Source organism: Monocercomonoides exilis, assembly GCF_001643675.1.
Source record: "Monocercomonoides exilis strain PA203 chromosome Unknown scaffold12-1864167, whole genome shotgun sequence".
Lineage (NCBI taxonomy): Eukaryota > Preaxostyla > Oxymonadida > Polymastigidae > Monocercomonoides > Monocercomonoides exilis.
The window spans coordinates 1,266,375-1,291,250 of NW_027150557.1; the positions used below are offsets into that span (position 1 = coordinate 1,266,375).

The following is a 24,876-nucleotide window of genomic DNA, read 5'->3' on the forward strand; positions in this document are numbered from 1 at the left end:
GTCATTTGAAAGAGAGATGAGCATTTCACATACCGTAACACTTGTTTTAATTTTAATGGCTATAATGATTATAGCTATATTTTATTATTTAAGAAAACCTACAAGCCAAACATCAATTGCAATTGTTGTACTTGGAGATATTGGTCACAGCCCTAGAATGCAGGTAATTTTAAATTTTTTCTCAATAATTAATAAAGAAGTCCATATTAAGTATCATTCATTGTCTTTTGCATCATTGTTAAACTATTCTGTGCATTTAATTGGCCTATCAGGCTCAACTTGCAGGCCTGAAGTTATCAATAATCCAAACATCCACATACACGCTATGAAAGCTTTTCCAAGGTATAAATATCGAATTTTTTTGAAGAATTTATCATCCTTTTTAAGAATCAAATTTCTTCCATATATCGCATTTGCAGCAATGAAATCTATGTACATGGCTATAAAAATGTTTATTCAATTGTTAATCATTCCCAGGCCCAATTACATTCTTTTGCAAAATCCACCATGCATTCCAACAATGTTTATTTGCGTTATAGTTTCATTTTTGAGAGGAAGTACTTTTGCAATTGACTGGCACAACCTTGGCTTTACAATCCTTTCACTTAAACTTCCACCGAAGGAAGAGAAAAAAGATAAAGGCAAAAAAGGAGAAAGCGGTTTGATACCTCCTGGATCTGAAGCTCACATATTGGTGCGATTGGCGTATCATTACGAGCGCATTTTAGCAAGAACTGCAAAGATCAATTTGTGCGTATCAAATGGAATGAAAAAGTGGCTTAAACAGTATTTTAATATTGAAGCAACAACCGTTTATGATAAGCCACCCGACTTCGTCGGTAAAGGTGCTAAAGAAACTGAAAAAAGAAAAAAGAATGAAGAAAGAATGCAAAAGAAAGGAAGCAGCACTCTCACAGAAATGGGTGAGGTGCTTGATGAACAAGTAGAAAATGAAAGGAAAGCAAACGAATTAAATCGGATATTCAAGCTTTATCACTCCGGCTTTGATGGCTTTTCATTTGACAAGCCCAAAATAGCTGGCAATAAAAAGGAGACGGAGAAATCATCTCATTCATCATCATCATCATCTTCTTCTTCAGACTTCACATTTTCATCAATAACACAACCAGCAGATTCACCAACAAAACCTTTTGGAATAGATAAAACGCTTGATGATCCAGACGTCTCAAAAGGCGAGAAGGCTTCAACAAAAATCTATTGTCCGTTTGTCGAAAGAGACAAAGATGGAAGACTAAAACTGAAGGAATCACGACCAGCTCTGCTTGTAAGTCCAACCTCTTGGACGCCTGGTATGTTGTGTTGGAGTTGATTTCACTGTTATTTTTGTGGGCGCCAACGATAACTTTGCTTCCATTTATTCTTTTTCACAATTGTTATCTGTCGAAATTCGAAAATCAAAATCAGGAAAATTTTTTCATTAATAATGATAAATGTTTGAAAATTCAATTTCTTGCTATTCTTGTTTATAGACGAAGATTTCACTCCACTACGCGAAGCTCTTGTAAAAGCAGAAGAGGAAATACGTAAAAGGCATATCACAAACTTCCCAAGAGTCCTTCTTTGCATAACAGGAAAAGGTTTCATTTCCAATTTTTGAAATTATTAACCAAAAAATTATCAACTTTTCTATTATTTTTATTTGAAAACCCTTCACAAATTAGGTCCTCTGTTGTCTTATCACCTGTCCAAGCTGCACGAATTGCATCTCTCTTTCTTCTCTGCCCATCCTCTGTGGCTGGAAAGCGCAGATTATCCAAGATTTCTGTCCTGTGCCGACGCTGGCGTGTCGATGCATCAATCATCAAGCGGAATTGATTTGCCGATGAAAGTTGTGGACATGTTTGGCTGCGGAGTGCCAGCTATCGCAAGGCAGTTTAAATGGTGTGGATGAAAAATCAAATATTGCTTAACATATTGTCGAAACTCTAGTTACAATTTTTGAATTTTTTTTCTTGAAGATAATATTTTTGTTTGCGTTTATACATTCATTACGATTCAAACCCTTTCATATTTGTACGTATATGAATTATTATGTAGCATCAATGAATTGGTCAAAGATAATGTCAATGGAGTGCTCTTCGATACTTCTCAACAACTCACCGAACATCTCTTAGATCTCCTGAACGATTTCCCACACAATGAGAAACTTTCTCAACTGTCAAAGAATGTGCAATCTGGAACGGTTTATAATTTCTATTTGATTTCTTTTGCAAAAGACTATTTCATTCTTATTAAATGTGTTAATTTTCAACATTCAAATATTTTCGCTAATAATCCTTTTCACGTACAATTGATTTATTCCTTTAGGAGCGTTGGACTTCTTGCTGGTCGCGTTGTGCAAAACCTTTGTTTCCTCCAATAAATAGAAAAAAGGATTAGAATTTTAATTTTTTTTAAATATTGTCATTAACATTTTGCGTATTTTTGTATGAATATTGGAAATAATGAAAAAAAAAGCATTTCTGGCTTTCTTGTTCAGCATTTTTCAAAAATAGGAAAAATCTCTTGTGAGGGAATCTTTTGAATGGATCGTCATTTTAACAATGTGCACTGAAATGCTCTTGACATTTTCGAAATAATTACGCATCAACATTATTGTTAATTTTAAACAAGAAACAGAAAAAGCGAAATGAAAAACACGAGAAAAAATTATTGTAATTTATGCTTGCTTTCCTTTAGGTGTTTTGGAGGAAGGGGACATCTTTGGAGATTTGGAGCCACCAGATTTTGCTCGAGTTTTTGGAGTCTTTGATGTCTTTTGCTGCTGTTCGGGAAGTGCAGAAGGTGGAGATGGCGCGACTTGGGCGCGTGGAGATGAAGAGCCAGCTGCTTTTGTGTTGCCCGACTGGCGGCGGTTGGCAGGGGCAGAGGCAGGCGGTGCTGACGGGGATTCTTTATCTCCCATCAGCGATGGTGATTCTGCTTGCTCTGCTGGCTGCGATTGAACGATTGTTCGAGTTGGATTGATAGCTCCTCTTTCGTCAATGATTTCTTCTTCTTCCTCGTCTTCCTCTTCCTCATTTTGCTGACTTTGCTGTTCTGGATTGGTTTCATCCACAGACTCAACATTTGCTTTGCCAGGTGCTTCTGCTTGTGGTCGCATGCAAGATAAGACAGATACTACGATCAGAACTGTGAAGAATGACATGGCACCAGCAGCTAGTATTGACTGTAGAGAGAGAGGAATAAATGAAATGATGGAATAAAGAATATTTGATAATCATATGAATGCAAAGAAATTAACAGAAGAATCACGTGAAATAAAGAAATATATAAGTGAGATTTGAACGAAAACTTTATTCGCAAACTTTCCAGTGATCTTGAAATACATTTTTGACAATTGCAATTATGTTGTTCAATTTTCCTTCTCCATCATCAGAATTTGAGCCAATTGTAAATCCTTTCACTTTGCTTGGTTTAACTTTACCATTCCTGACCTTCTCTAAGAAATCAATCATTTTTTGCTGATTCCATCCATTTGTCTGAGATTTGTCGCGATTTGGTTGGGCCATTGTGTAATTCATGCTTTATAAAAAATCGACAATAAAATAAAATAAAATAAAATAAAATAAAATAAAATAAAATAAAATAAAATAAAATAAAATAAAATAAAATAAAATAAAATAAAATAAAAATAAAATAAAATAAAATAAAATAAAATAAAATAAAATAAAATAAAATAAAATAAAATAAAATAAAATAAAATAAAATAAAATAAAATAAAATAAAATAAAATAAAATAAAATAAAATAAAATAAAATAAAATAAAATAAAATAAAATAAAATAAAATAAAATAAAATAAAATAAAATAAAATAAAATAAAATAAAATAAAATAAAATAAAATAAAATAAAATAAAATAAAATAAAATAAAATAAAATAAAATAAAATAAAATAAAATAAAATAAAATAAAATAAAATAAAATAAAATAAAATAAAATAAAATAAAATAAAATAAAATAAAATAAAATAAAATAAAATAAAATAAAATAAAATAAAATAAAATAAAATAAAATAAAATAAAATAAAATAAAATAAAATAAAATAAAATAAAATAAAATAAAATAAAATAAAATAAAATAAAATAAAATAAAATAAAATAAAATAAAATAAAATAAAATAAAATAAAATAAAATAAAATAAAATAAAATAAAATAAAATAAAATAAAATAAAATAAAATAAAATAAAATAAAATAAAATAAAATAAAATAAAATAAAATAAAATAAAATAAAATAAAATAAAATAAAATAAAATAAAATAAAATAAAATAAAATAAAATAAAATAAAATAAAATAAAATAAAATAAAATAAAATAAAATAATAAAAAGAAATATTGAATAATAAAAATAATTTAATAGAGAATATTTCATTGAAAAAATTTAATTTGTATTTTAATTTGCAAATTCAAAACAATTCTCACATAAACTACTTTGAAATGATTACCCACATACTTATGTTTCCAATTGATAACAAAAAAATCAGGAATGCCAACCGAAGAAACGTTGTAGAAATCAGCAAAGCCAGGAAACTTGGTATGGTCAACCACAATAAAGAAATAGTATGGATTGTAAACAGATGATGGAGAAAGATAATTTCTTGGGACTTTCATTTTTGAGTCAGGAGTGAATAAATCAAAATTCTTTGCAGTATTTTCATACATGTCCATAAATCTTATGAAATATAAAATCAAAATTAATAAAAATGAAATATCGAATTATAAACATAAAGCTCAAAAATTCATTATATAAATCTCTTGGAGATAAAAAGCGACAGCATTTCAAATAAAAAAATTTCAAAGATGAATCAAAATATTTCATTTTTCCTTGTCCATGTCTTTCTTTCTTTCTTTCTCTCTCTCTTTCACAACAAAAGCACACTCTTTGCTTTCTTCTTTGTCTCTTCCTTTGACAACAGCAACAACAGTCCGAACTTCATCGACATGTGTGTTCTTTGCCATATCAACAGTGAAAGAAGGAAGGAATGGATGTTGATAAACAGAAAAGAATGATTCCATTTCTGATGCTGTAGGGAGCATAAATTCCAACATGGATGTTGACTGAGACAGTGCAGACGAAGAAGCAGAAAATGGAGAGCCAAATTGTCTGGAGTGAGACATAGGAGGGCATCTGTGATTGTATTTTGTTCCATTTGCAGTCGATATCAAGATTGCTGGAGCAGTGGGAGGCATCGTTTTTGGCTTGTTTAATGAAATTTGATCAGCTTTTTCATTTCGAATTTGATTGGCTTTGTACTGCTTCATGCTATAGTAATATTCTTTCACTGCTTTTACATAATCTTTCTTCAAATCATCACCAATGCTTAATTGAGAAAGAAGGGCGTTGACTGTTCTGTGCTTTTCATCCAAAAGCTTTATATCGTCGGCTGATTCTACTGATGTGTCTTTATTCTTCTCATCCATCAATGGCCATTGCAGATGGAAAAATGCTGACAATGTTCCCTTTTTTTCTGTTGCCAAATGTGTGAAAAAGAAATGTGGCTCAGGAGAAATAAAAACGAACGTAGATCGTTCGTGAGAGTCCTCAACATATCCAAGAGTTTGTGCAGGCGTATAATAAGTAGACGCAATATCGGGAAGATTTTCTGGCCGAACGGTTGCAGATGTAATTACAGGTGATTGATTAAGTTTGGCGGCAAATTGTGTCATTTCAACAACATTATAATCAAATTCAAATGTTGAAATATATGAACCTACACCAAGAAATAAGATGTTTAAATATTCCAAAATGCAATATCTAAAATCTCATACCATTGGAAAAAAATCGAACACGCGGATATTTTGTAATTCCTAATGCAACACAAAGATCATTATCAGCTTCACAATCAACGTTTCCAACACGAACTCCGGGCGGAGGATTTTCTGAAACCTTATTAAATTCAGGTTCCATTTTCCTGCATCTTGGACACCTACAAAAAGACCGAAATATTTTTATAATGAATGGAAAACACAAGAAATTTTGCAAAAAATTTTTTTCATAAATACGCAAAATAAAGAAATTTGTATTCGAACCATGGGGCAAAAAACCGCTAATTTTCATGATGACATAAATCAATAAAAATTACAATTGTTGAAAAATTAAGAAAAAACATCAAAATTTTGAGATGAACAAGCGACATAAATAATTCAGCATCCATACAATACTGGCCATATGATTTTAAAATTAATATTCAAAAAATAAAAGAATACATTAGTATCAACTTATAAAATATCAAATGATAAGAAAATATAGATACAGCCAGTTTCCCTCAGCAATTGTTTCATTAAACTGTGACGCAGGAATTAGCTGTGGCAAGCAAATTCCGCTGTTCAATATTAATGCAATGCTCAAAATATATTTGATGAAACAAAACATTTTTGACATGATGCCATAATAAAATATTGTTTACAAAAAATCACAAAAAACAATAACTTCTGCAAATGTCTTAATCCTTTTGTGAAACATAGTGATTGTTCAGAAATTTCTTCATGTGAACTTATCAAGTTAAATTTTGTATTGGGTTAGATGAGTGAAAAAATTTGTATTTTGTTGATTTTGAGATGAGTATTGCTTCTTACTTTAATAAGAAAAACTCTCAATCAAATTCAAACATTCAAACATATCATGCTCAACCTTCTTCCCCGGCCCAACTTCACAGCTCTGAAAAACATGACAATATGATTGAAAGTCGTTTTCAAAAGAGTCAAAATTCAAATCAGTTTGAAATTTAATTTTGAAAATAAAAATTCCTTTTTGTTGTGAACTTTAATATTTTATTTTGCCTTTTCTTTCAGAGGTTTTTACAAAAGTGATTCTTATCAACGTAATTACCAAGCATCTTCAGCTCCTCTTCCACAAAAAACACCACAACAAACTTATTCAACTTCCTTCAATTCTTCGACTCCTCCTCCAACTGCTAAAAAACCTTTCTATTCTTCATCACCACAATCTTCATCAAGACCATCTTATTCTTCAGGAATGCCCATGCCTAGTTCTTCTTGGAAACAATCACATCAACAACAATATCAGCGCTCAAATCAATATTACAAAGGCTATAATCAACAAAGAAATTTTTCTTCAACATCTTCACAATCTTTATATAGTCCTTCGTTTTCACAAATAGATTTTAGTCTTATAACTCGAAATTCTTTCAGCGCAAAGTGCAATCCGATTTGCGACGCAGTTATGAATATTTTTAAAAGAATACCAGGAAGACATTATGATGGAGAAATGCGCGAATGGATTTTCCCTCTTTCTCAACATGATAATCTTTCAGCAATTCTTTGCTCAGAATATTATAAATCAAAATCTCCATCATCAGGCTATGCCATCAACAAGCTGAACGTATTACCAAAATCTGTACTAAGGGTATTTAGCAAGTACATGACATGCACAGAGGAGAACCCTCAGCCCCCGCCTTTAGTCGCCACACCAAGCGAAGTCAGGCTAATGGACCGAATGCCTCTTGCATTGCGTTCTGCTTTATTCCCATTTCAGGAAGAAGGCGTGCTGTTTCTCCTGCGGCGTGAGGGGCGTGGGATGATTGGAGACGAAATGGGGCTGGGAAAGACTCTGCAAGCGCTGGCTGTAGCGTCGGTGTATCACAACGAGTGGCCGCTGCTTGTGATCTGCCCATCGACGCTGCGGTTTCAGTGGTCAGAGGCGATTGAGAAGTGGTGTGCACCGTTTGTGGACGAAGGCGGAGTGAAAGTGATTATGAGTCAGATGGATGAAGTAACGGGAAAAGAATCAGCGGTTGTGATTTCGTACCAGATGTGTGTGAATCAGATCTCGAGCATTGTGAAGGCTCGCTTCGGAGTGATCATTGCCGATGAATCGCACCAGCTGAAGAACGGGAAATCACAGCGGGCGAAAGTGATTCTGCCGCTCATTCAGACAACGAAGCGTGCAGTGATGCTGACAGGGACACCCGCCATCAACCGGCCGGTTGAGCTGTTTTCGCAGATCAGCTGCCTGCGGAGGGACCTGTTCCCGACGATGGCGGAGTTTGGGCGGCGCTACTGCGAGATGAAGCAGATGCCACGGTGGGTGGACTACTCAGGAGCAACAAACTTGAAGGAGCTGCACCTGCTGCTGGAAGAGACAGTGATGATCAGGAGGCTGAAGAAGAATGTGCTCACACAGCTGCCGAAGAAGAGCAGAGTTGCAATCTACTTAAACATTGGGGAGAATAAGATGAAGGAGCTGAAGGAGGCTGTGAAGGAGGCAACAGAAGCAGCCACAGCGCGAAAGAGGGAAATTGTGCAATCCTTAAATCTATCGTCAGGGTTATCGTCATCATCTGCATCATCCTCGTTTGGCTCAGGCGGCTTTGGCCAATCAGACAAAAGCGACGACATTGCAGACGCCAACACGATTATCAAGCAGTATCAGCTGACTGGCAAAGCGAAGCTGGATGCGGTGTGCGAGTATCTGCACGACCAGCTGGAGAAGAAGGAGAAGTTTCTTGTGTTTGCGCATCATCGCATTGTGATGGACGGGATCTGCCAGATTTTTGAGAGCAACGACGACTACATCCGCATCGATGGAGACACTCCCGCTGCTGATCGGCACATGTATGTGCGCTATTTCCAAGAGGAGGAGCGCTGCAAAGCGGCTGTGCTGTCACTGAAGGCAGCGTCGACAGGGCTGACGCTAACGGAGGCGTCGCGGGTGATCTTTGCAGAGCTCAGCTGGACGCCCGGGGTGCTTGTGCAGGCAGAGGACAGAGTGCACAGAATTGGCCAGTTCAATCCGGTGTGTGTGACGTACCTGCTGGCTAAGGGCACAGTCGACGAGGCAATTTGGGCGATGATCCAGAAGAAGCTGGAGGTGATTGGCGATGCACTGAACGGCAACAAGATCCGGCTGCAGGCATCGACTGAGGAAAGAGTGGTGAATATGCAGCGGCTGAGGATGCTGCAAGGGAAGAAGGCGCTGATGATGATTGGACGTGGGGAGATGCTGGATGACAACATGGAGCTGTTCAATGAAGGTGTGGATGGAGGAGATTTCGATGCGGGAAGCCAACTCAGAGACAAGTCACAGTCGCAAATTGTCGATTTTTTCAAGCCAGTTTTTGATGTGCCAGATCCGAACAAAGTGGAAGGAGCAGAGAAGTTCTTTGAAGACGAGTTGGAACAGCGGCTGATGAGCGAAGATATGGCGTCTGTGCAGAACGAGGGGCTGAAAGGGAAGAATTCTTCTTTTGCTTCATTCCCTTCATCATCATCTTCATCGTTGTCATCTTCATCTTCTTCTCGTTCGAACATACAAAGCTCAAGCATGTTTGGAGGGCACGTGGAAACAGACGTCACACGCGAGGGTGAGCCTGTTCGTATCACTCATTTCTCGCCTAATTCACTCAGAACAAGCACATCCTCTGCTTCTGGCTTTGGATCTTCCTCTAAAACGGGCACTGACTCACTGCAAAGTAATCTTCCTGTGAAAAGGCAGGACGGAACGATTGATCCGATGGATATTGATGCGACGTTTGGGATGGGCTGCTTTGCAGACGGAGACGAATTCGAGCCGCTTGATCCGAAAGAGGAGCTGAAGGATGTGAAGGACAGCAAAGGAGGAGAATTCGGCTTTGATCAGAACGAAAGTGTGATGATCGTTGAGGACAATAGCATTGCTGATTTGACAAACGAAGAAGCTTTTCAGAATCCGAAAATTAGCGAATTAGAAATAGAAGGAAATAGCAAAGATGAACAAAAGAATGAAGACAAAGAAGAACCCACAGCAACAAAGCCAGAACAAATGTCACCTGCACCAAAAAGAAAGTTTCATGATTTGATGGAAATATACGAAAATGAAGGAGAGGAGGAAGATGATTCAAATGTTAATGAAACCAAAATAGAAGTTATTGAAGACAACGAAAGGGAAAACAACTTTGGAAATTTGGAACAGTATGGGAAATCACGGAAACTATCGAGCGAGGAAATAGCTAGGCAATTTGCTGATATTCACGATAATATTTCGAGTGATGAGATGAAACTTCCAGAGTTCACAATAAATACCGGTTTTTCAGATGTTCCATTTCCAATTGATGACGTTGTCGAGGGACCAGACAACGATGAATGGACATGAACATTGCATTAAATCCCTTGTAATTCTAAACCAATGTAACATTTCATCAGAAGTATGTATCAAGGAGGAGAAAGATGATTTTGAGGAATGAAAGATAATTGATTACATGCAAATATGGAAATGCAAATTTCCTCCATTGAAAAGCAGCAAAAATTGAATTGTGCATATTTCTTGACCATTAATCTAGTGCTTTGGATCCTGCTAATAAATCATTAGATAATCATCAAAGTTATTCCTCCTCATTTAATTATATTGTGGAATTATGATCAATATTTTTTTTTGATTTGAAACGTACAATAGAGCATGTCTACAGCTGATTTTAAAGAAGGAACAAGATAGTTTTTGATTTTCCCCTGTTCCAAAGCTATCTTGGAATGAATTCCTTTTTGTTATTTGCGTATTTACTTGTTTTTGATTCTTTTGGAAAAACACATCGCCCAATTCATGAAAGAAAAGACATACCAAAACAGTATCAATGGGATCTAGGACAGTATGGGTTATTTGATTATTGTGAAATATGTGTGACTTTTGTTTGAGAAAGAATGTATGATTCTTATCAAGATTGGTCAAATGATTTGGAATCAATACAGCCGCTTATTCAAAAGCTTAGTATATATAAAACACACATAAATGAAAGCTCCGCTTCTTTGGCTTCCGTTCTTCATTTAAATTCTCAAATCTCAAGAAAAGTCGATATTCTTTTTGCATATGCACATGCACTAAAGATTCAAGATACCAGAAACAGCAGTGCACAAGCTATGGAAAATAGAGTTCTTGCTGTTTCTGCACAGGCAAATGCTGCAACTGCGTGGATTGAACCAGAAATTCTTTCGATGGATCCAGAACGACTATCTGAATTACGTCAAGATCCAATGCTGAATGAATGGAATCGTTATTTCGAAATTCTTCTTCGATCAAAGCCACATTTATTAAGTTCTAAAGAAGAGAGGATTATGTCATTGATGGCAGAACCGCTTGGAATGTTCCAATCCATCTTTTCACTTCTGGCAAATGCTGATTTGAAATTTCCAAATGTGACAGTGATGAATGAAGATGGCAGCGGGGGCAATCACACAGAGCAATTAACTGATGCTCTTTTGAGGAGGTTTATGCAGCATCCTGATCGGACTGTTAGGAGAAATGCGTTCGAGTCGATGTTTACGACACTTTCTTCATTTCAGAATACATTTGTGACTGCGCTTGCTGGACACGTCAAGGGAGACGTTACACGATCAAAAATACGTAAGTTCAATTCTTCAATCGAAGCATCGCTGTTTGACGTTTGTTTCGTTATATCCGTCATTTAGAATATATTTCAATATTTTTTCAAAAAAATTCTCTCTTTTTTATGAAAAATAATATCCCGCTGTGATAATTCAAATCTATCAAAATGGCTTTTTGATAACATTTGCATTACTAATGAATTATTTCACCCCCACAGGAGAATATTCCTTTGTCTGTTTACGAGAATCTTATTGACTCAGTTCACAGGAACTTGCCAATATTCTATCGATATTTGTCTCTCATTCGACATTCTTTAAATGTTGACTCGCTGGAGATGTACGGTTTGCTATACATTTTTATTCACATATTATTTTTAATGAACGCCATCTTATTTATGTTTTTGCTTATATTTTGAATGATAATATTTTCATTCATTGGATCAAAATTTTGCATCTATTGAAACGAATTATTGAATAAATTCAATATTTTTTTGTTCTGTTTCGTTTTATCTCAACAATCCTTTGGGAAGATCTTCATGTTCCTCTTGACAAGAGTGTTGATACAGAAGTTACATATGATGAAGCCATTGAAATGGTTCTAGAAGCTATTAAACCGCTCGGAGAAGAATATTCCTCTGCTGCCTCACGAGTTCTAAAGGAGGTATTTTTTTCTTTTCAAATCTTAAAATTTCAAAGTTCCATTTGCTTTCTAATTCATTTAATTTATTAATTTTTGATATAATTTCTTTAATCGTAATTTCTTTATTCATTTATTTCATTTTCACTCATTGATAAAATTTTTGTATTGTTCATTGCTCAATCTGTTCAGTTAAGATGGGTTGATCCATTTCCGAATGTGGGCAAGCAAAGCGGAGCAAGGCAAATGGGGTGCTACGACAGTCCCTCATACATTTCACTCAATTTTGATAACGTATGTTATTTATTAAACAGATAAACGAAAAATTTCTTTTCTTTTTTTTAATGACAAAATTTTCTTCATTTATTTATATTTCAAACACAAAATTTCTTTTCATTCTCTTGTATAATCATATTTTCCCCTCTCTTATATATGTTTTAATTTCTCATTTTATGCATTGCAGACTTTGACTGATGTGTTCACGCTTGCCCACGAGCTGGGGCATGCGATGCATTCTTTGTATTCAAAGCGGTCGCAGCCTGTGCAATACGCACGATACAAGATATTCGTGGCTGAAGTGGCGTCAAATGTGAATGAAATACTGCTATTTGACTATCTTATGAACAAAGAAATCGAAAAGGGAAGAGAATTGCTGACGAAGGAAAGAGAGAAAGGAAATATGACTCAAACAAGTGTGAATGATAAAAGAAATATGACAGAAGCTACAAACGAGACAAACAATGCACGCTATCCACCAAAAGCCTTGCTTAACACCGATTCTTCTGATTTATCTTCTTCTTCTTCTAATTCATTTGCACCAAATACGATCAATTCATCAGAAACAGAAGCCAATTCTTCTTCAAGTCCAATAATTCACTCACAAAGCGGAGATTATATTGCCACGCCCAGATTGATCACGCTCATTGCGATGAAGTGCGAAAAGATCAAAGGCTCGGTGTTTCGGCAGACGATGTTTGCTGAATTTGAAAAGGGGCTCCATCAGCTGGCAGAAGGGAAAGAGATAACACTGAATGGAACTGGTACTGTTCTTCGCTCTGTCACACCTGCATCGCTCTCTTCGTTGTACAAGGAATTGAATGATTTGTACTACGGTGATGAAGAATATCTCGAAAAGACAAATTTTTATTTTGCTGATAATAATTCATCTAATGGAAAAGGATCAGGGCAAAAGATTAATAATGCTTTGTCAACGAATACAAACACTTCAAAATGCCCAAGACGCAAGATGCGTTCAACACCGTTGATCCGATGGGAGTTTCTTCGGATCCCTCATCTTTATGTAGACTTTTATGTTTATAAATATGCCACTTCTTTCTCTGCTGCCCAGCTAATTGCTCGCAACATCCTAAATAAAAATGAAGTAAAGAATCAAAATGAACAGTCTCCAACACCTCTTGAAAAGTACATAGAATTCCTTTCAGCAGGAGGAAGCAAAGATCCTCTTGATATCCTAGGAGATGTGGGAATTGATATGACAAGTCCTGTTGTTGTGGATAAAGCTATGCAAAGCTTTGAAGAAATGGTAAATCAACTTGAGCAATTTTTATGTTGAAACATTCTTATTCTTCATTTCTCATTTCAAATTTGTTAACATCTGTAACAATTATTCTTTTACACAAATCATATGTGTTATCAAATTCTATTTTAATTTTTTGGCGTATTATTCGTAAATTCAAAAGAATGGATCAAAAAGAACAAACTGGTTTGTAACAATTAGGAAAGATAATTTTATGATATTACGATGAAATTTTGTAATAATTATTCGAGAAATTATTGAAGAGATAAATATTTTTATTTTGCAAAAACCTCATCTTTTTTATTCATTTATCAAATTATCAATTTGTATTTTGTATTTGACATAAACGTTTTATAATAGATGAGACAAAAGAAGAGTTTATGATCCAAACAGAAAACTGTAAGGCACAGCTGCAATACGAGCTTTCATCTGCGTTGCTTCTTCAAAAAGACTTTCAGCGTGTTTTCTTTGCGAAAGATGAAGAACTCACAAAACTTAGAAAAGAACTTGAAGACCTAAAAGCAAATTATAATTCTCTACAAGAGTCATGCGATGCTGCGAGAAAATCAGCGGAAGAAATGAAACAGGAAAAAGAAAATGTTGAGATTCTTCTCTCTGCAACCAAGAATGAACTTCAACAAACAAAGGAGAATTCAAACTTAGAAATAAATAACTTGCAACAAAAATGCCAAACGATTGAACAACAAAGAGTTCAAGAAAATGATGAATCAAATCAAAAGATTATAAAACTTTCTGAAGAATTGGAAAAGGCAAGTCAAACAGCTTCAAAAGCACTTGAAGTCAACAGAGAATTAACGTCAATGACAATGCGTTTCGAACAGGAAAAATCAGAATATCTTTCGCAGCTTAATATCCTCACTGGGTCAAACGAAGATCTTACACGCAGAATTTCTGAACTGGGAAATGCCCTCAGCGCAGCAAATGAAACGATCATGAAACTGAAAGGAGAATCTTTGGAACTTGCTGAGAAGCTAAAGAAAGAAGAGAGCCGTTCTGTGTGTGCTGAAAATGAGTTGGAGAAACAAAGATTCCAACAATCTGAGCTTTCTTCAGCAGCGTCAACTTCAAACGGCAATATCTCAAGCAATGAAACATTGCAGAGCACAATTATGAGCCAACTGCACGAAGCAGAGCTGAAGAACCAGCAGCTGCGTTCTGAGCTAAATGTGATGAAGTTGCAGATGGACAAGCTTGCTGAGGAAAACACTCAACGAAACAATGAACTGACAACTGTGAAGAGCGAGTGTGAGCAGCTGGGGCAGCAAAAGACAGCGCTGGAGGTGCAGCTGACTGAGGCGTCGCAGGTGATCCATGTGTTGAAGGAGGAGAAGCTGGAGAATGCAGGGCGAGAAAAGCTGCTGCAGAAGCAGATTGAGAAGGCGGTTGAGATTGTGTCGGCTTCTGTGAATGCAAATGCATCAGTCGATAACAACAACAATAATAATAATGCTGAATCAAATTCTGAAGGCAAAGAGAATCAGATGGAGGCTGAGTCTTCACAGGGCAGCAAAGATAATGAAAGTGCATCATCTTCAATTTCACAGGATAACAATGCTGAAAACTCAGAACTGACAAGTGAAGCAAGTCTCTCTGAATCAGCTTCAGAGAAAAGTGGCCATTCAACATTGCTTCCTCCACAATATCGCTCTCTTGCTGCACTGACAGCAGAACACATCCGTCTTTCAGCTGCTGTGGAGTTGCTGTTGGACAAAGAGAAAGTAGGCCAAGAAGAGAATAAAACTGACTCATCTGATTCATTCCAGAGGCAGAGTCTGTTGGAAGCTGAAGAGCAGGTGAAGAAGCTGGAGAGGTGTGTTGAGTCGTGGAAGAAAGTGGGCACGACAAATGCCTCACTGAACAACCACCTGCGGAGGGAGATTGAAACACTGCGGCAGAAGATTACCTGTTTGGAGGAAGAGAGAGAAAAAAGAAACGAAGCTGCTGCTGCCCAGCAAGCCTTCCTCAGCCAGTACGAAAAGCATCTTATCTCTTCTATTACACCTCCTTCATCATCTTCTTCATCATCAGCCTCCTCTTCTTCCTCTTCTTCTTCTTCTCTCTTCACCGGGCTGACCATCGCCACAACAGAGCCCTCGGAGCTGTTTGACCGCCCGCTCCGCTCGGCTGATCTGCGCCACGCGCTGATGGCACATCCTTCCCCATTCACATCACATCAATCAACTCAACAATTAACCACATCATCTCTTATTCCTCCGCTTTCATCAACAGTTTCACCATCATCCTCATCATCATCCTCTCCTTCACCTTCACAACTCTTGCAGAAGGGCAAATCTCCCGACACACAATTACATTCCCAACAATATCAACATCAACAGCATCAACAACAGCTCAGCATCGCCTCTGCAATCATCGTTGATCTGCAGCGTCGGCTGAGTGAAGTGCACCAGATCCACACGAGCACCATTGGCCAGCTGAATCAGCAGGTGGCGTCGCAGCAGCAGACGATTGCGCTGTTCAAGCAGAAGAACCAGCTGTTGGAGCTGCACACGCAGACGATGGCGACAGAAATGGCGCATCTGAAGGAATCGCTCCAGGAGCAGAACAAACAGGCAGCGGCAGAGTCGTCCTATGCGAGTCACTTGCTTTCTCTTTTGGAGAGATACGAAGCAATGATCGAGTCTAAAGCGCAGATGCTGCGGCAGATTGACCTGTTCTTCAGCAGAGAGAAGAGGGAGAAGAGGAAAGCGCAGCTGGAGAGGGACGCGGAGAGGAGGAAGAGAGAGAAGCGAGAGAAAGATTCACAGACACTTAGGCTGATCTACGATACGCTTGTTGAGTCTGCTAAATTGCAGAGGCCGTCGTCGAAGATGGGAAAGGGAGTGCATTTGATGTTGCCAGAAGAGAATGAGACTGCGAAAGAGGATATCAATGTGCAGGAAGGAGAAGGAGAAGGAGGAGAAGGAGGAGAAAGAGAGGAGGAAGGAGAAGAGATTGAGGGATTGCCACAAAAGACGAAGAGAAAGAGAGAAGGGAAATCTGCGCAGATGCCAATCAAACAGAAAGGTAAAAGAGGAAGAGGAGGTAAAAAACAGAGATTTGTAACGGAATTAATAGAAACACCAGCTGAAGGAGAAGAAAAGGGAGACAAAACTGCAGCAGCAGAAGAAGAGGAAGAACAAGGAGGTAAAAGCGATCACGGAACTGCTTCAGAAACTCAACAAAAGCCAACAGGAACGGAGAAATCTGAGCTAATTTCTCCGCTTACATTATCTGTTGATGCGCTTATATCAGCCAGACACGCCTCGCTGCTGGCAAAAGTGGAAGAGCTGACGAAGTCTCTTAAGGATGCCACACAAAAAGCAGAAGAAGCGGCTGAAAAGCAACAAGAACTGAAAATTGAAATGGAGGAGCTAACAAAAGCGAAAGATGGGCTGCAGAAGACGATGGAGGAAGAAAAGCAGGTGTTTGAGAAGGAGAAAGAAGAAATGGCGAAGCAAGTTGAGGACAAGACTCAGGAACTGAAGCGGCTGCAGGCAGAATTTGACAGTGTGATCAAGGAAGGAGGGATGTCACAGACGGTGGATGCGCTGAGGGAGTCAATAAGAGAGAAAGAAGAAGAGAAGCTGCAGTTAACATTGCACTATGCAGAGGAGAAGGCAGAGATGGAGAAGAGCTTTGCGGAGGAGAAAGGGCAGATGGCGCAGCAGATGGCAGAGAAGATGGAGGAGACGAGGAAAGAATGTGAAGAGAAAACAGGGCTGCTGATGAAGCAGATTGAAGAGCTGCAGAAGGAGCTGGCGGAGACGGCAGAGAAGCTGAGCAAAGTGGAGGAAGAGCTGCGAGAGGCGAAGACAGAAAAGGAGAAAGTGTTCTCGACATTGACACACACAACAGCCCAGGTGGATGAAGAGAAAGAGCAGAAGGACATGTTTCTGAATGAGATTCGCCTGCTGAAGGAGAACTTTGCAGCGGCACAGGGAAGAATCCAGGAAATGGCTGCAGAGCACGAGGCTAAAGTGAAAGAGGATGAAGCGCGTCTGACAGAAATGAGCACAGTTGTGGAGTCATTGAATGGAGATATCAAGCAGAAGGAGGAGGAAGCGATGAAGCTGAGACAGGAAATAGAGACACTGAACAGCAAGCTGAGTGATGCAGTGGCATGTCAAAAAGATGAGATGAGGCAGCATGGAATGACATTGCGCAGATTGGAAGAGGCAGAACAGGAGAGAAACAGGTTGGAAGGAGAAGTGGAAGAGATGAAGAGGAGAATGACGTTGCAGAAGAAGGAAGCAGAAGAAGGCAGTGGAGAGATGCAAGAAAAGCAGATTGACATGATGAAGCAAGTGGAAAAGGAGAATGCGCAGAAGATTGAGCAGCAGGAGAAGAAGTTGGCTGAGCTGACGAGTGCGTTGGAAGACAAGGAGAAAGAGTGTGTGAGATGGAAGCAGTTGGCATTTAGCCAGACAAAAGCGCCTTTGGCAGTCAAACAAAGGAGTCAGAAAGAAGATGGATCAGATGAACACGAAGAAGAAAGAAAAGAAGAAGAAGAAGAAGAAGAGAAAGTTTCAGAATCATCTTCAATTCCTGAGCCATTGCATTCGAAGTCTTCAACACTTCTGCCTATCTTGATGTCACAGATAGATGCGATGGAGTCTCAACTCTCTCTTTTGAAGATGGAAAACCAGCGTCTCTCGTCTGCGCTGGAACTTCGTTCACAGCAAGTGCCACAGCCGCTGCGGACGGATGCACAAATAGCAGCAGCACAAAATGCACAATTGACACAGATGGGATCAGTTTCCAAAGTAAATGCTTATTCTTCTTCTTCTTCTTCTTCTTCTTCTGAAAGTGATTTGGAGAGAATTCAGCTTTTGAGCGAGTCCAACAAGACGCTCCGCAGCGACAAGCAGAATTTGGAGAAGAAGCTTATTTCAACTGAAAGGAAGCTGAATGAAATGGAGAAAGAGATGCAGAAGATGCAAAATGAACTGACAATTTACAAAAAAAGTGCAGAAGAAGCGGCTGTGCTTCGTGTGCGTGTGGAAGAGCTGACCAAGAAAATCAGTGCGCTCAGCGGAGAATTGGAAGAGATGGGGAAGAAACTGGGAAGGAAAGAGCTGGAGCTGAAGGAAAAGGAGTTTGAGAGGATGAACGAGAGGAAGCAGAAGGAGAAGGAGAAAAGATTGAGAGAGGAGGAGAAAGGGAAGTTTGAGGCAGAACGGAAAGAAAGAGAAGAAAAACTGAGAGAAAGTGAAGCGAATGCAGGAGAGCTGCAAAAAACGCTGAGTGCGAAAGAGGCAGAGCTGAAAAGGTTGAATGAAACGAAGTTGAACTACGAAGAGGAGCTTGCTAACAAAAATGAAGTTATCAGAAAGAAAGAGGCAGAGCTGGCAGAAGCGATGAAGAAAATGGAGGCAGCTGAAAAAGAACTGAAAGTTCTGACAGCTTCTTCTCAGCAGCACGGCGAAAGCATCCAAAAACATGAGGCAGAGAAAGCGAGCTATGAAAAGACGATACAAGAGCTTAATGCACAGTTGAGTATGCTGAAGGAAGAGAAAGAGAAAATCGAAGGAGTGGAGAAGCGGAGAAACGGAGAATTAGCAGAAGCGCAGGGGAAGCTGGCACGAGCCTCGGAGCTTCTGCAGAGGATGACGCAGACAGCGAAGAGGACGACGGAGTTTGTGAGCAATCTGGTGAAGAGCCAGACGGAAGAGAAGGCGCTGAACAAAGTGCTGGTGGCAAAGATAAAGAGGATGGAGGCGAAGAGAGAAGCAGCGAATGCCGCAGGAAATACAACACAAAAACAAAATACAGAAGAAAAGACGGAAAAAACAGCAGATTTGAATTCTGAGAAAAATGAGGGAGAAGCAGCGGGAAAGCAAAGTGGTATGAAAAATGTAGGAGTTGCTGATTTGCATCATGATGAGAAGAGTAACGCTATGGAATCTGATGAGATACCAAACACATCTAACGAACAGACAATTGCACCAAATTTACCACAATCTGCTTCGTTGGATTCTGAAGTTCATCAAAAGGATGCAGAAGAAAGATCCTAACGAATTCTTTCCAAATACCGTTCTATGTATTTTGCTCAATTCATATTCATTTCATTTATAAACTCCAAATTTTTTCATTTCATGCAATTTTTATTTTCATTTTGAGAATGGTAACAGATGTTCTTTGTTGAAAAGAAATGAGATTCTTTGAAAATAGTGAAAAAAACTCGAAAAGTTTCATTTTTATTTCTTGTGGATGATGAAGGTTGATCAGAAATATGTAATAAATTTCAAAAAAATATTAAAACGACAATGCTCTTAACAAATGCAACGATTATTTATTTATTAATAACATTCGGAATAACTTATACGTGCTGGATTCCATTGATATATCTTGTTCCAAAAGGAAAAGACTTGCTGAAAATTCCATATTTACTAATATTGTTTTTGATTGGGGCAAATGCTCCCCCTCTTTCTGCACTTTATATAATGTTATCTTCATCAAAATCAAGTTATTTTTCGCTTCAACCACATTCGCTATCTATTTATGTATTTTGGCTTCTTTTTGGAATTGCTTATGTTGTATTTATTGCGATTGGGAGAACAAATATCACAAAAACGAAACGTTCCCAATCAGTTGGAAAAATATTTTTGAATTTTCCAGCGATGGTAATTGGAGGAGGAACAGAGGAGTTCGGTTGGCGTGGTATTATGTTTCATGAGTTGTCAAGTTGCACCTCTTTGTTCACCACTGCATTAATAACTGGAATCATTTGGGGATTTTGGCACCTGCCTTTATTTTTCATCGATGGACGTCCCCAGCAAATAAGTGCTAAAAAAAGTCCTCGAACGGCCTTTTTATCTTTTGTTTTATTATGTTTGTCAATAACTTTTATTTTCGATATTATTGCATTTGAAACCCACAACGTCTTCATTTGTGTGATGCTTCATGCTCTTTTGAATTCCATTTTAAGTGTTTATCCATCGGATGAATCTCTCTGCGCAAGCTTAGTTATATTTACCGCATCTATTTTCATTTTCGCAATCTATTCGTCGATTGCTTGAAAAATGATAATGATGGATTTAAAACAATTATAGTGAAAAAAAAAAAAAATATTTTTTTCCTCTGAAAAATAAAAAATAAATTGTTCGAATGTCTTATGCGTGGAAAGAAAGAATGCTAAGAATAACAATTTTATAAATAATGTGGAAAATAAATTATGTAAGAACGCAAAATTTGATCATTTTGAATAATACACATCTTAAGATAATATGGGGCACGATCACTTTTTGTTGCTATTTATTTTTAGAATTTATAATTTTAATGCTTTCAATTATTGTTGTTGCATTATTTGAATTAATTTCGTGCATTGAAGGTTTGAATTTTACTTTATATTGTTTGAGAATCAAATTCGAAATTAGATTTTCATCAACCAAATTATGACGAACGTGGTGCGTATGAGTTCTACGGTAGGAAGCGATTTAATAATCCAAGAGATATTGAAGAGTGGAAGAAAGCTCCGAAAGAGATCAATAATTTAGTTGAAAAGACACTTGAAACTTATGAAAACTCATCTAATTACAGATGGTCAGAATTGCAGGATAATTCTTTAGCACGTGTATGAAAATTGATAGAGATTAATTATTGTTATTAAATGAAATTAATATTTTTAGAAGCTGTCTTCGATGATTGCTCCAGTAATGGTTCTTTTCTGCTTATGCGGAGGATGGTTCACTGTATGGATAATTGTACAATGCGCAAAATGCTGTTGTTGCAGCCAAAAAGAAAATCACGGACGTAAGCATTGCTGGGGAGAAAAAGGACCTTCAAAATGTGTTTCCATTCCTCTGCGATTGCTATATATTGGACTAACCATTGGATTAATGTTTGCTTTTTTTTAAAGAAATCTTTTAATAAGAGCGTTACGTTTGTAGGATTGGGGTAGGAACTATTGCTCATGGGTTTTTACAAATACCGAAACAAGGGGAACCTTTATTTATGGATATATCCAATTATCTTAGTGGCTTCAAACATACTTTTAAATTTGCATCCAAAGGAGAAGAAGGTTTGATTACATAATTATGGCTTTCAACGGAAATTTCTCTCTCTTTTCTTTTTATTCATTTTTCTCTTTACTTGCAATATAGCGGCAACCGGAATGACAGACTCATTAATAAAATCTCTCGGGTTTTATGGAGAAGATCTTAGGTCGCAAATACAACATTTGTCAACGTGCGTTGATTCACTAAATCAAACTTTTGAAACGAGAAATAACTTTTTCAAGACTTTGGTGAAAGAAGATTTTTCAAAAATGTACCCTGCATCTGTTCAGGAAAGTTTCCAATTACTTCATAGCATGAAAATTAAGGTCTGCTTTTTTATTAAAAAAATATGATTAAAAATTCAATATCTTTTTACGACTTATTTTCTTTTTTCTTTCTTTCTTTTTTTTTTTTTTTTGATAATTTGATGCTCAATTACGCGCTTTTTGGTTTATTATTTAAATTGGTTCAGCTTAACTATTCATATTGCCGCAACAATAGCACACACAAAAAAGAATTTATAGTTCACAGTAGCAAGCTTGCAGATGGAAGCGACTCTTTGAACGAAACAATGAAAGATGCTATTAAGACAGTTATAAAAGCTTTTGAAGAATCATCTCCGTTCAACAAAACATCAACATTCTTACCAACAAATATGCTTCTCTTACACTCAGGGTTGAATTATACTTACAGACTTGCTTCTCTCGATGCGGCAAAAGCAACAGATCTACTGAAAAGTTAGCTTGCATTTTATTTATTTATACATTTATATTGAATTTTATTTTCCTTTCTCTCTCTTGAAAAATTTTCAGCTTATCAAACAAAAGTTGTGGAATTGCCTGCGTCTATTGAGAACTCCTTTAACAATTCACAGCAATCCTTCTTTTCTTCCGTTGACGATAACTTTGACCACAAAAATTTAACATACGAATTGTATTATGAGTTCAGCTATCTCGATGCGATACGTAGCTTCTTTTTTAACGTCACCGACGCCCTCAACGGAATTCTTGTTTGCACAGGTGTTCATCCAACAATTACAGAGACGGATCCTGAAATTGTCAAGCAATATTGCCAGAAAGCCAAAATGTTTATTTCGAATGAAACCTGGCCGGTCTATGAAACTGAAGAAGAAGTGTCTCTGGACAGTCTCATCGGAGAGCGGACAGAAAAGACATACTTTGAAGCACTCACAAATGGCACAACAGAATTAGCAGATAAGGCGATTGAAATAAAGACTTCGCTGAATGAAACACTGAAAGCTTTTGAATCGACGAATTGTGTGGGTTCGCTGATGGAGAGCGTGGAAGAGATTTCAAATGTAACAGAAGAACTCGAGCAGACATTTGCAATAGCCATTGATGGCCTCAGCGCAGTCTCAGGCACTTTCAACAAGTACGTCACAAAGCCGATTAACACACTTTCACAAGAATTGGAGAGTTCTAACGCTGAGCGGGATGCTGGAAAGATCAAGTCGCAATGCCGCAGGATTCAGGCTGCCTTTAATGCAATTGCCGCTGTGATTATTGTGCTATTGTCAGTTAAATCACTTTTGACAATCCTTTCTTGCAGCTCTAATTGTGTTGGCGTGTCAATTTGCTTGGAATTCTCTTTTGTGTCATTCTTTGGCGTGTTTCTGGTTATGTGCTGTGCTCTCAGCATTGTCCTGTCTGAGGTGAGCACTTATGCATACAATGGCGGTATTAGCGATCTGCTTGGCCGTGAAATTGTGGCAAGGACAATTGACAAAGAGACAGATGGATTGAAAAAACTGAAAGATTCACTGAAGAAAGAATGGCTGAAAAATGGAACATTTTATGACGACAAAGACGAAGAATTTTATTTTGAAAGCAACATGTTCTCAAACTCCAATAACGATACTGTTTCGACTGCTGTGCGTATCTTTATCAAGACGATCATAGAATTCTGGAACGCAAGCCCGAATTCAGTGGAAACAGACCTTCTGAAAGTTATTCACTCTGCACTTGATCCTTTGTCAGAGACGTACAAGGAGTTGTCATATGATGTCCCACGAAACCCACTTTTCAATCTGCCTTCTGGAATTGCAGTGAAGCCGTCTTTGATAATGAAGAGCAAAATATCAGAAGCAACGCGCCGTTCTGAAGAGGCAATGAAAAACTTTACAGATGGCGTTGATCGAACCCTGAATCCGTATCACTTTGGACAGTTCATTCACGAAATCGCTGATCCTATCCTCATTCACATGGTCAGAGGAACTGTTTCTATCTGGCAGGGTACTTTGCTTGTGATAGCGTTTGCCATCCCTCATTTAATTCTTGCAATGATTGGCAGAAAAGAATGGGCGATGTATCGTTCATACAAGAACAAGGACGGAGAGACTGTTTATGCAGAAGTTGGCTGCTTCGGATGCTGCAGAAGCAAGAAGAGCAAGCCTACTGCTTCTTATTATGACCCCGAGAACGACACCACAAATCAATCTGCTCCTGCACAAAGAATTGAAAGTGTGCATGCAGTTCCATTGCCAACCAACCAGACAGTCAATTATGTGCACATGGACGACAAAGCAATGGAGCAGCCACCAGTCGTGGCGTATCGGACTATCCCTGGCATGCAGATGCTCTATCCTCAGTCAAATGGAGCATACATCCAGATGCAAGTGCTCCCTCAGCCATTCATGCAGACTCCACAAAGCCAACCACTTCAACAGCTCCCCGCCGAGCAGCCATTGCACCCGTATCCACAGCTTCCCGAGCAAATTACTATTCAGCCCGTTGTTTATGCAGCACAGCCCCAGCTGCAACAGCCTGCAAACACTGGTGGAAATAATATTTCGGCCCCAGTTATTCCTCCACCACTTCAGTTGTAAAATGGAATTAGTGAAAAGATAAGCATTTTATATTCTTATGCTTTTTATTGTAATATTCACGAACAATTTTTTTCCATAAGTTAAAATTTTTTTATGTTTATTCATTTTTTGAGCTTTATATTATATGGCAATTGCTATGTATTTTATTGGCTTTTGCATTTTGATTTTTATCTTTATTTTTTATTTTTTATTTTTTCATTTCTTTACTATTTTGTTTTAATCTTAGAGGCTTTTATTTGAGTGCGATTTTATTTTTTTAATTTGCGTTTATTGAGGCGATAAAATGTCTATTTGTACGGTATTTTTTATAAAATCTATTCTTCGATAATTTTCTGCTAAAAACTTGTTGATTGAGAATTGGATACGGGAGTGAAAAACGAAATTTTAAATATTTCGATAAAATGCATCTTTCAAAAACTAAAAAAATAAATATGTCCACTGCTTTCGAATTTATAGCATATAAACAAAATACTGTTTCGATTTCTTATTTATCTAAAAAGCTGAT

The 24,876-nt window shown here is 37.5% G+C and overlaps 6 protein-coding genes across 6 annotated transcripts; 5 read left to right on the forward strand and 1 right to left on the reverse strand.

Moving 5' to 3' along the window:
• Positions 1–16: 16 nt before the first annotated feature.
• Positions 17–2,480, forward strand: MONOS_6720 (putative Chitobiosyldiphosphodolichol beta-mannosyltransferase, family GT33; the record flags this gene model as incomplete). The annotated part of the gene is made up of 7 exons (XM_067876973.1): positions 17–163; positions 212–342; positions 388–1,310; positions 1,491–1,598; positions 1,683–1,902; positions 2,059–2,203; positions 2,329–2,480. 7 exons carry the CDS (start codon positions 17–19, stop codon positions 2,398–2,400), a joined length of 1,746 nt encoding a protein of 581 aa, XP_067731291.1. The 3' UTR covers positions 2,401–2,480.
• MONOS_6719 (Protein disulfide-isomerase, active site cysteins missing) lies at positions 2,403–6,389 on the reverse strand. The gene is made up of 8 exons (XM_067876971.1): positions 6,276–6,389; positions 6,179–6,182; positions 6,052–6,068; positions 5,791–5,948; positions 4,901–5,732; positions 4,475–4,693; positions 3,330–3,546; positions 2,403–3,190 (listed from the first exon to the last, which is right to left on the reverse strand). The coding sequence occupies exons 4-8, from the start codon at positions 5,927–5,929 to the stop codon at positions 2,681–2,683; spliced, it is 1,917 nt and encodes a 638-aa protein (XP_067731292.1). The 5' UTR covers positions 5,930–5,948; positions 6,052–6,068; positions 6,179–6,182; positions 6,276–6,389; the 3' UTR covers positions 2,403–2,680.
• Positions 6,390–6,544: 155 nt separating this feature from the next.
• Positions 6,545–10,111, forward strand: MONOS_6718 (uncharacterized protein; the record flags this gene model as incomplete). The annotated part of the gene is made up of 2 exons (XM_067876970.1): positions 6,545–6,737; positions 6,814–10,111. The coding sequence occupies exons 1-2, from the start codon at positions 6,580–6,582 to the stop codon at positions 10,109–10,111; spliced, it is 3,456 nt and encodes a 1,151-aa protein (XP_067731293.1). The 5' UTR covers positions 6,545–6,579.
• Positions 10,112–10,412: 301 nt separating this feature from the next.
• Positions 10,413–13,612, forward strand: MONOS_6717 (putative oligoendopeptidase F). The gene is made up of 6 exons (XM_067876969.1): positions 10,413–10,601; positions 10,653–11,391; positions 11,553–11,676; positions 11,865–11,995; positions 12,164–12,265; positions 12,435–13,612. Exons 1-6 carry the CDS (start codon positions 10,486–10,488, stop codon positions 13,542–13,544), a joined length of 2,322 nt encoding a protein of 773 aa, XP_067731294.1. The 5' UTR covers positions 10,413–10,485; the 3' UTR covers positions 13,545–13,612.
• A 60-nt stretch (positions 13,613–13,672) lies between these two features.
• On the forward strand, positions 13,673–19,723 carry MONOS_6716 (uncharacterized protein; the record flags this gene model as incomplete). Its single annotated transcript, XM_067876968.1, has 2 exons — positions 13,673–13,694; positions 13,869–19,723. The coding sequence occupies 2 exons, from the start codon at positions 13,673–13,675 to the stop codon at positions 19,541–19,543; spliced, it is 5,697 nt and encodes a 1,898-aa protein (XP_067731295.1). The 3' UTR covers positions 19,544–19,723.
• Positions 19,724–20,755: 1,032 nt separating this feature from the next.
• On the forward strand, positions 20,756–24,668 carry MONOS_6715 (uncharacterized protein). The gene is made up of 7 exons (XM_067876967.1): positions 20,756–20,859; positions 20,906–21,102; positions 21,158–21,369; positions 21,419–21,549; positions 21,632–21,852; positions 21,999–22,263; positions 22,339–24,668. Exons 1-7 carry the CDS (start codon positions 20,808–20,810, stop codon positions 24,369–24,371), a joined length of 3,111 nt encoding a protein of 1,036 aa, XP_067731296.1. The 5' UTR covers positions 20,756–20,807; the 3' UTR covers positions 24,372–24,668.
• Positions 24,669–24,876: the final 208 nt, after the last annotated feature.

Bases quoted from the DNA above. Each gene is read 5' to 3' on its own strand.
- MONOS_6719 (XM_067876971.1), bottom strand. From the start codon at position 5,929: ATGGAACCTGAATTTAATAAGGTTTCAGAAAATCCTCCGCCCGGAGTT. The intron at 5,733-5,790 runs GTATGAGATTTT...TTCTTGGTGTAG, and splicing joins TGTTCGATTTTTTTCCAATG to GTTCATATATTTCAACATTT. The intron at 4,694-4,900 runs GTGTGCTTTTGT...ATATTTCATAAG, and splicing joins GACAAAGAAGAAAGCAAAGA to ATTTATGGACATGTATGAAA.
- MONOS_6717 (XM_067876969.1), top strand. From the start codon at position 10,486: ATGAATTCCTTTTTGTTATTTGCGTATTTACTTGTTTTTGATTCTTTT. The intron at 11,677-11,864 runs GTTTGCTATACA...TCCTTTGGGAAG, and splicing joins TGACTCGCTGGAGATGTACG to ATCTTCATGTTCCTCTTGAC. The intron at 12,266-12,434 runs GTATGTTATTTA...TATGCATTGCAG, and splicing joins TTTCACTCAATTTTGATAAC to ACTTTGACTGATGTGTTCAC.
- MONOS_6715 (XM_067876967.1), top strand. From the start codon at position 20,808: ATGCTTTCAATTATTGTTGTTGCATTATTTGAATTAATTTCGTGCATT. The intron at 21,853-21,998 runs GTCTGCTTTTTT...AAATTGGTTCAG, and splicing joins TTCATAGCATGAAAATTAAG to CTTAACTATTCATATTGCCG. The intron at 22,264-22,338 runs GTTAGCTTGCAT...AAAAATTTTCAG, and splicing joins AGCAACAGATCTACTGAAAA to CTTATCAAACAAAAGTTGTG.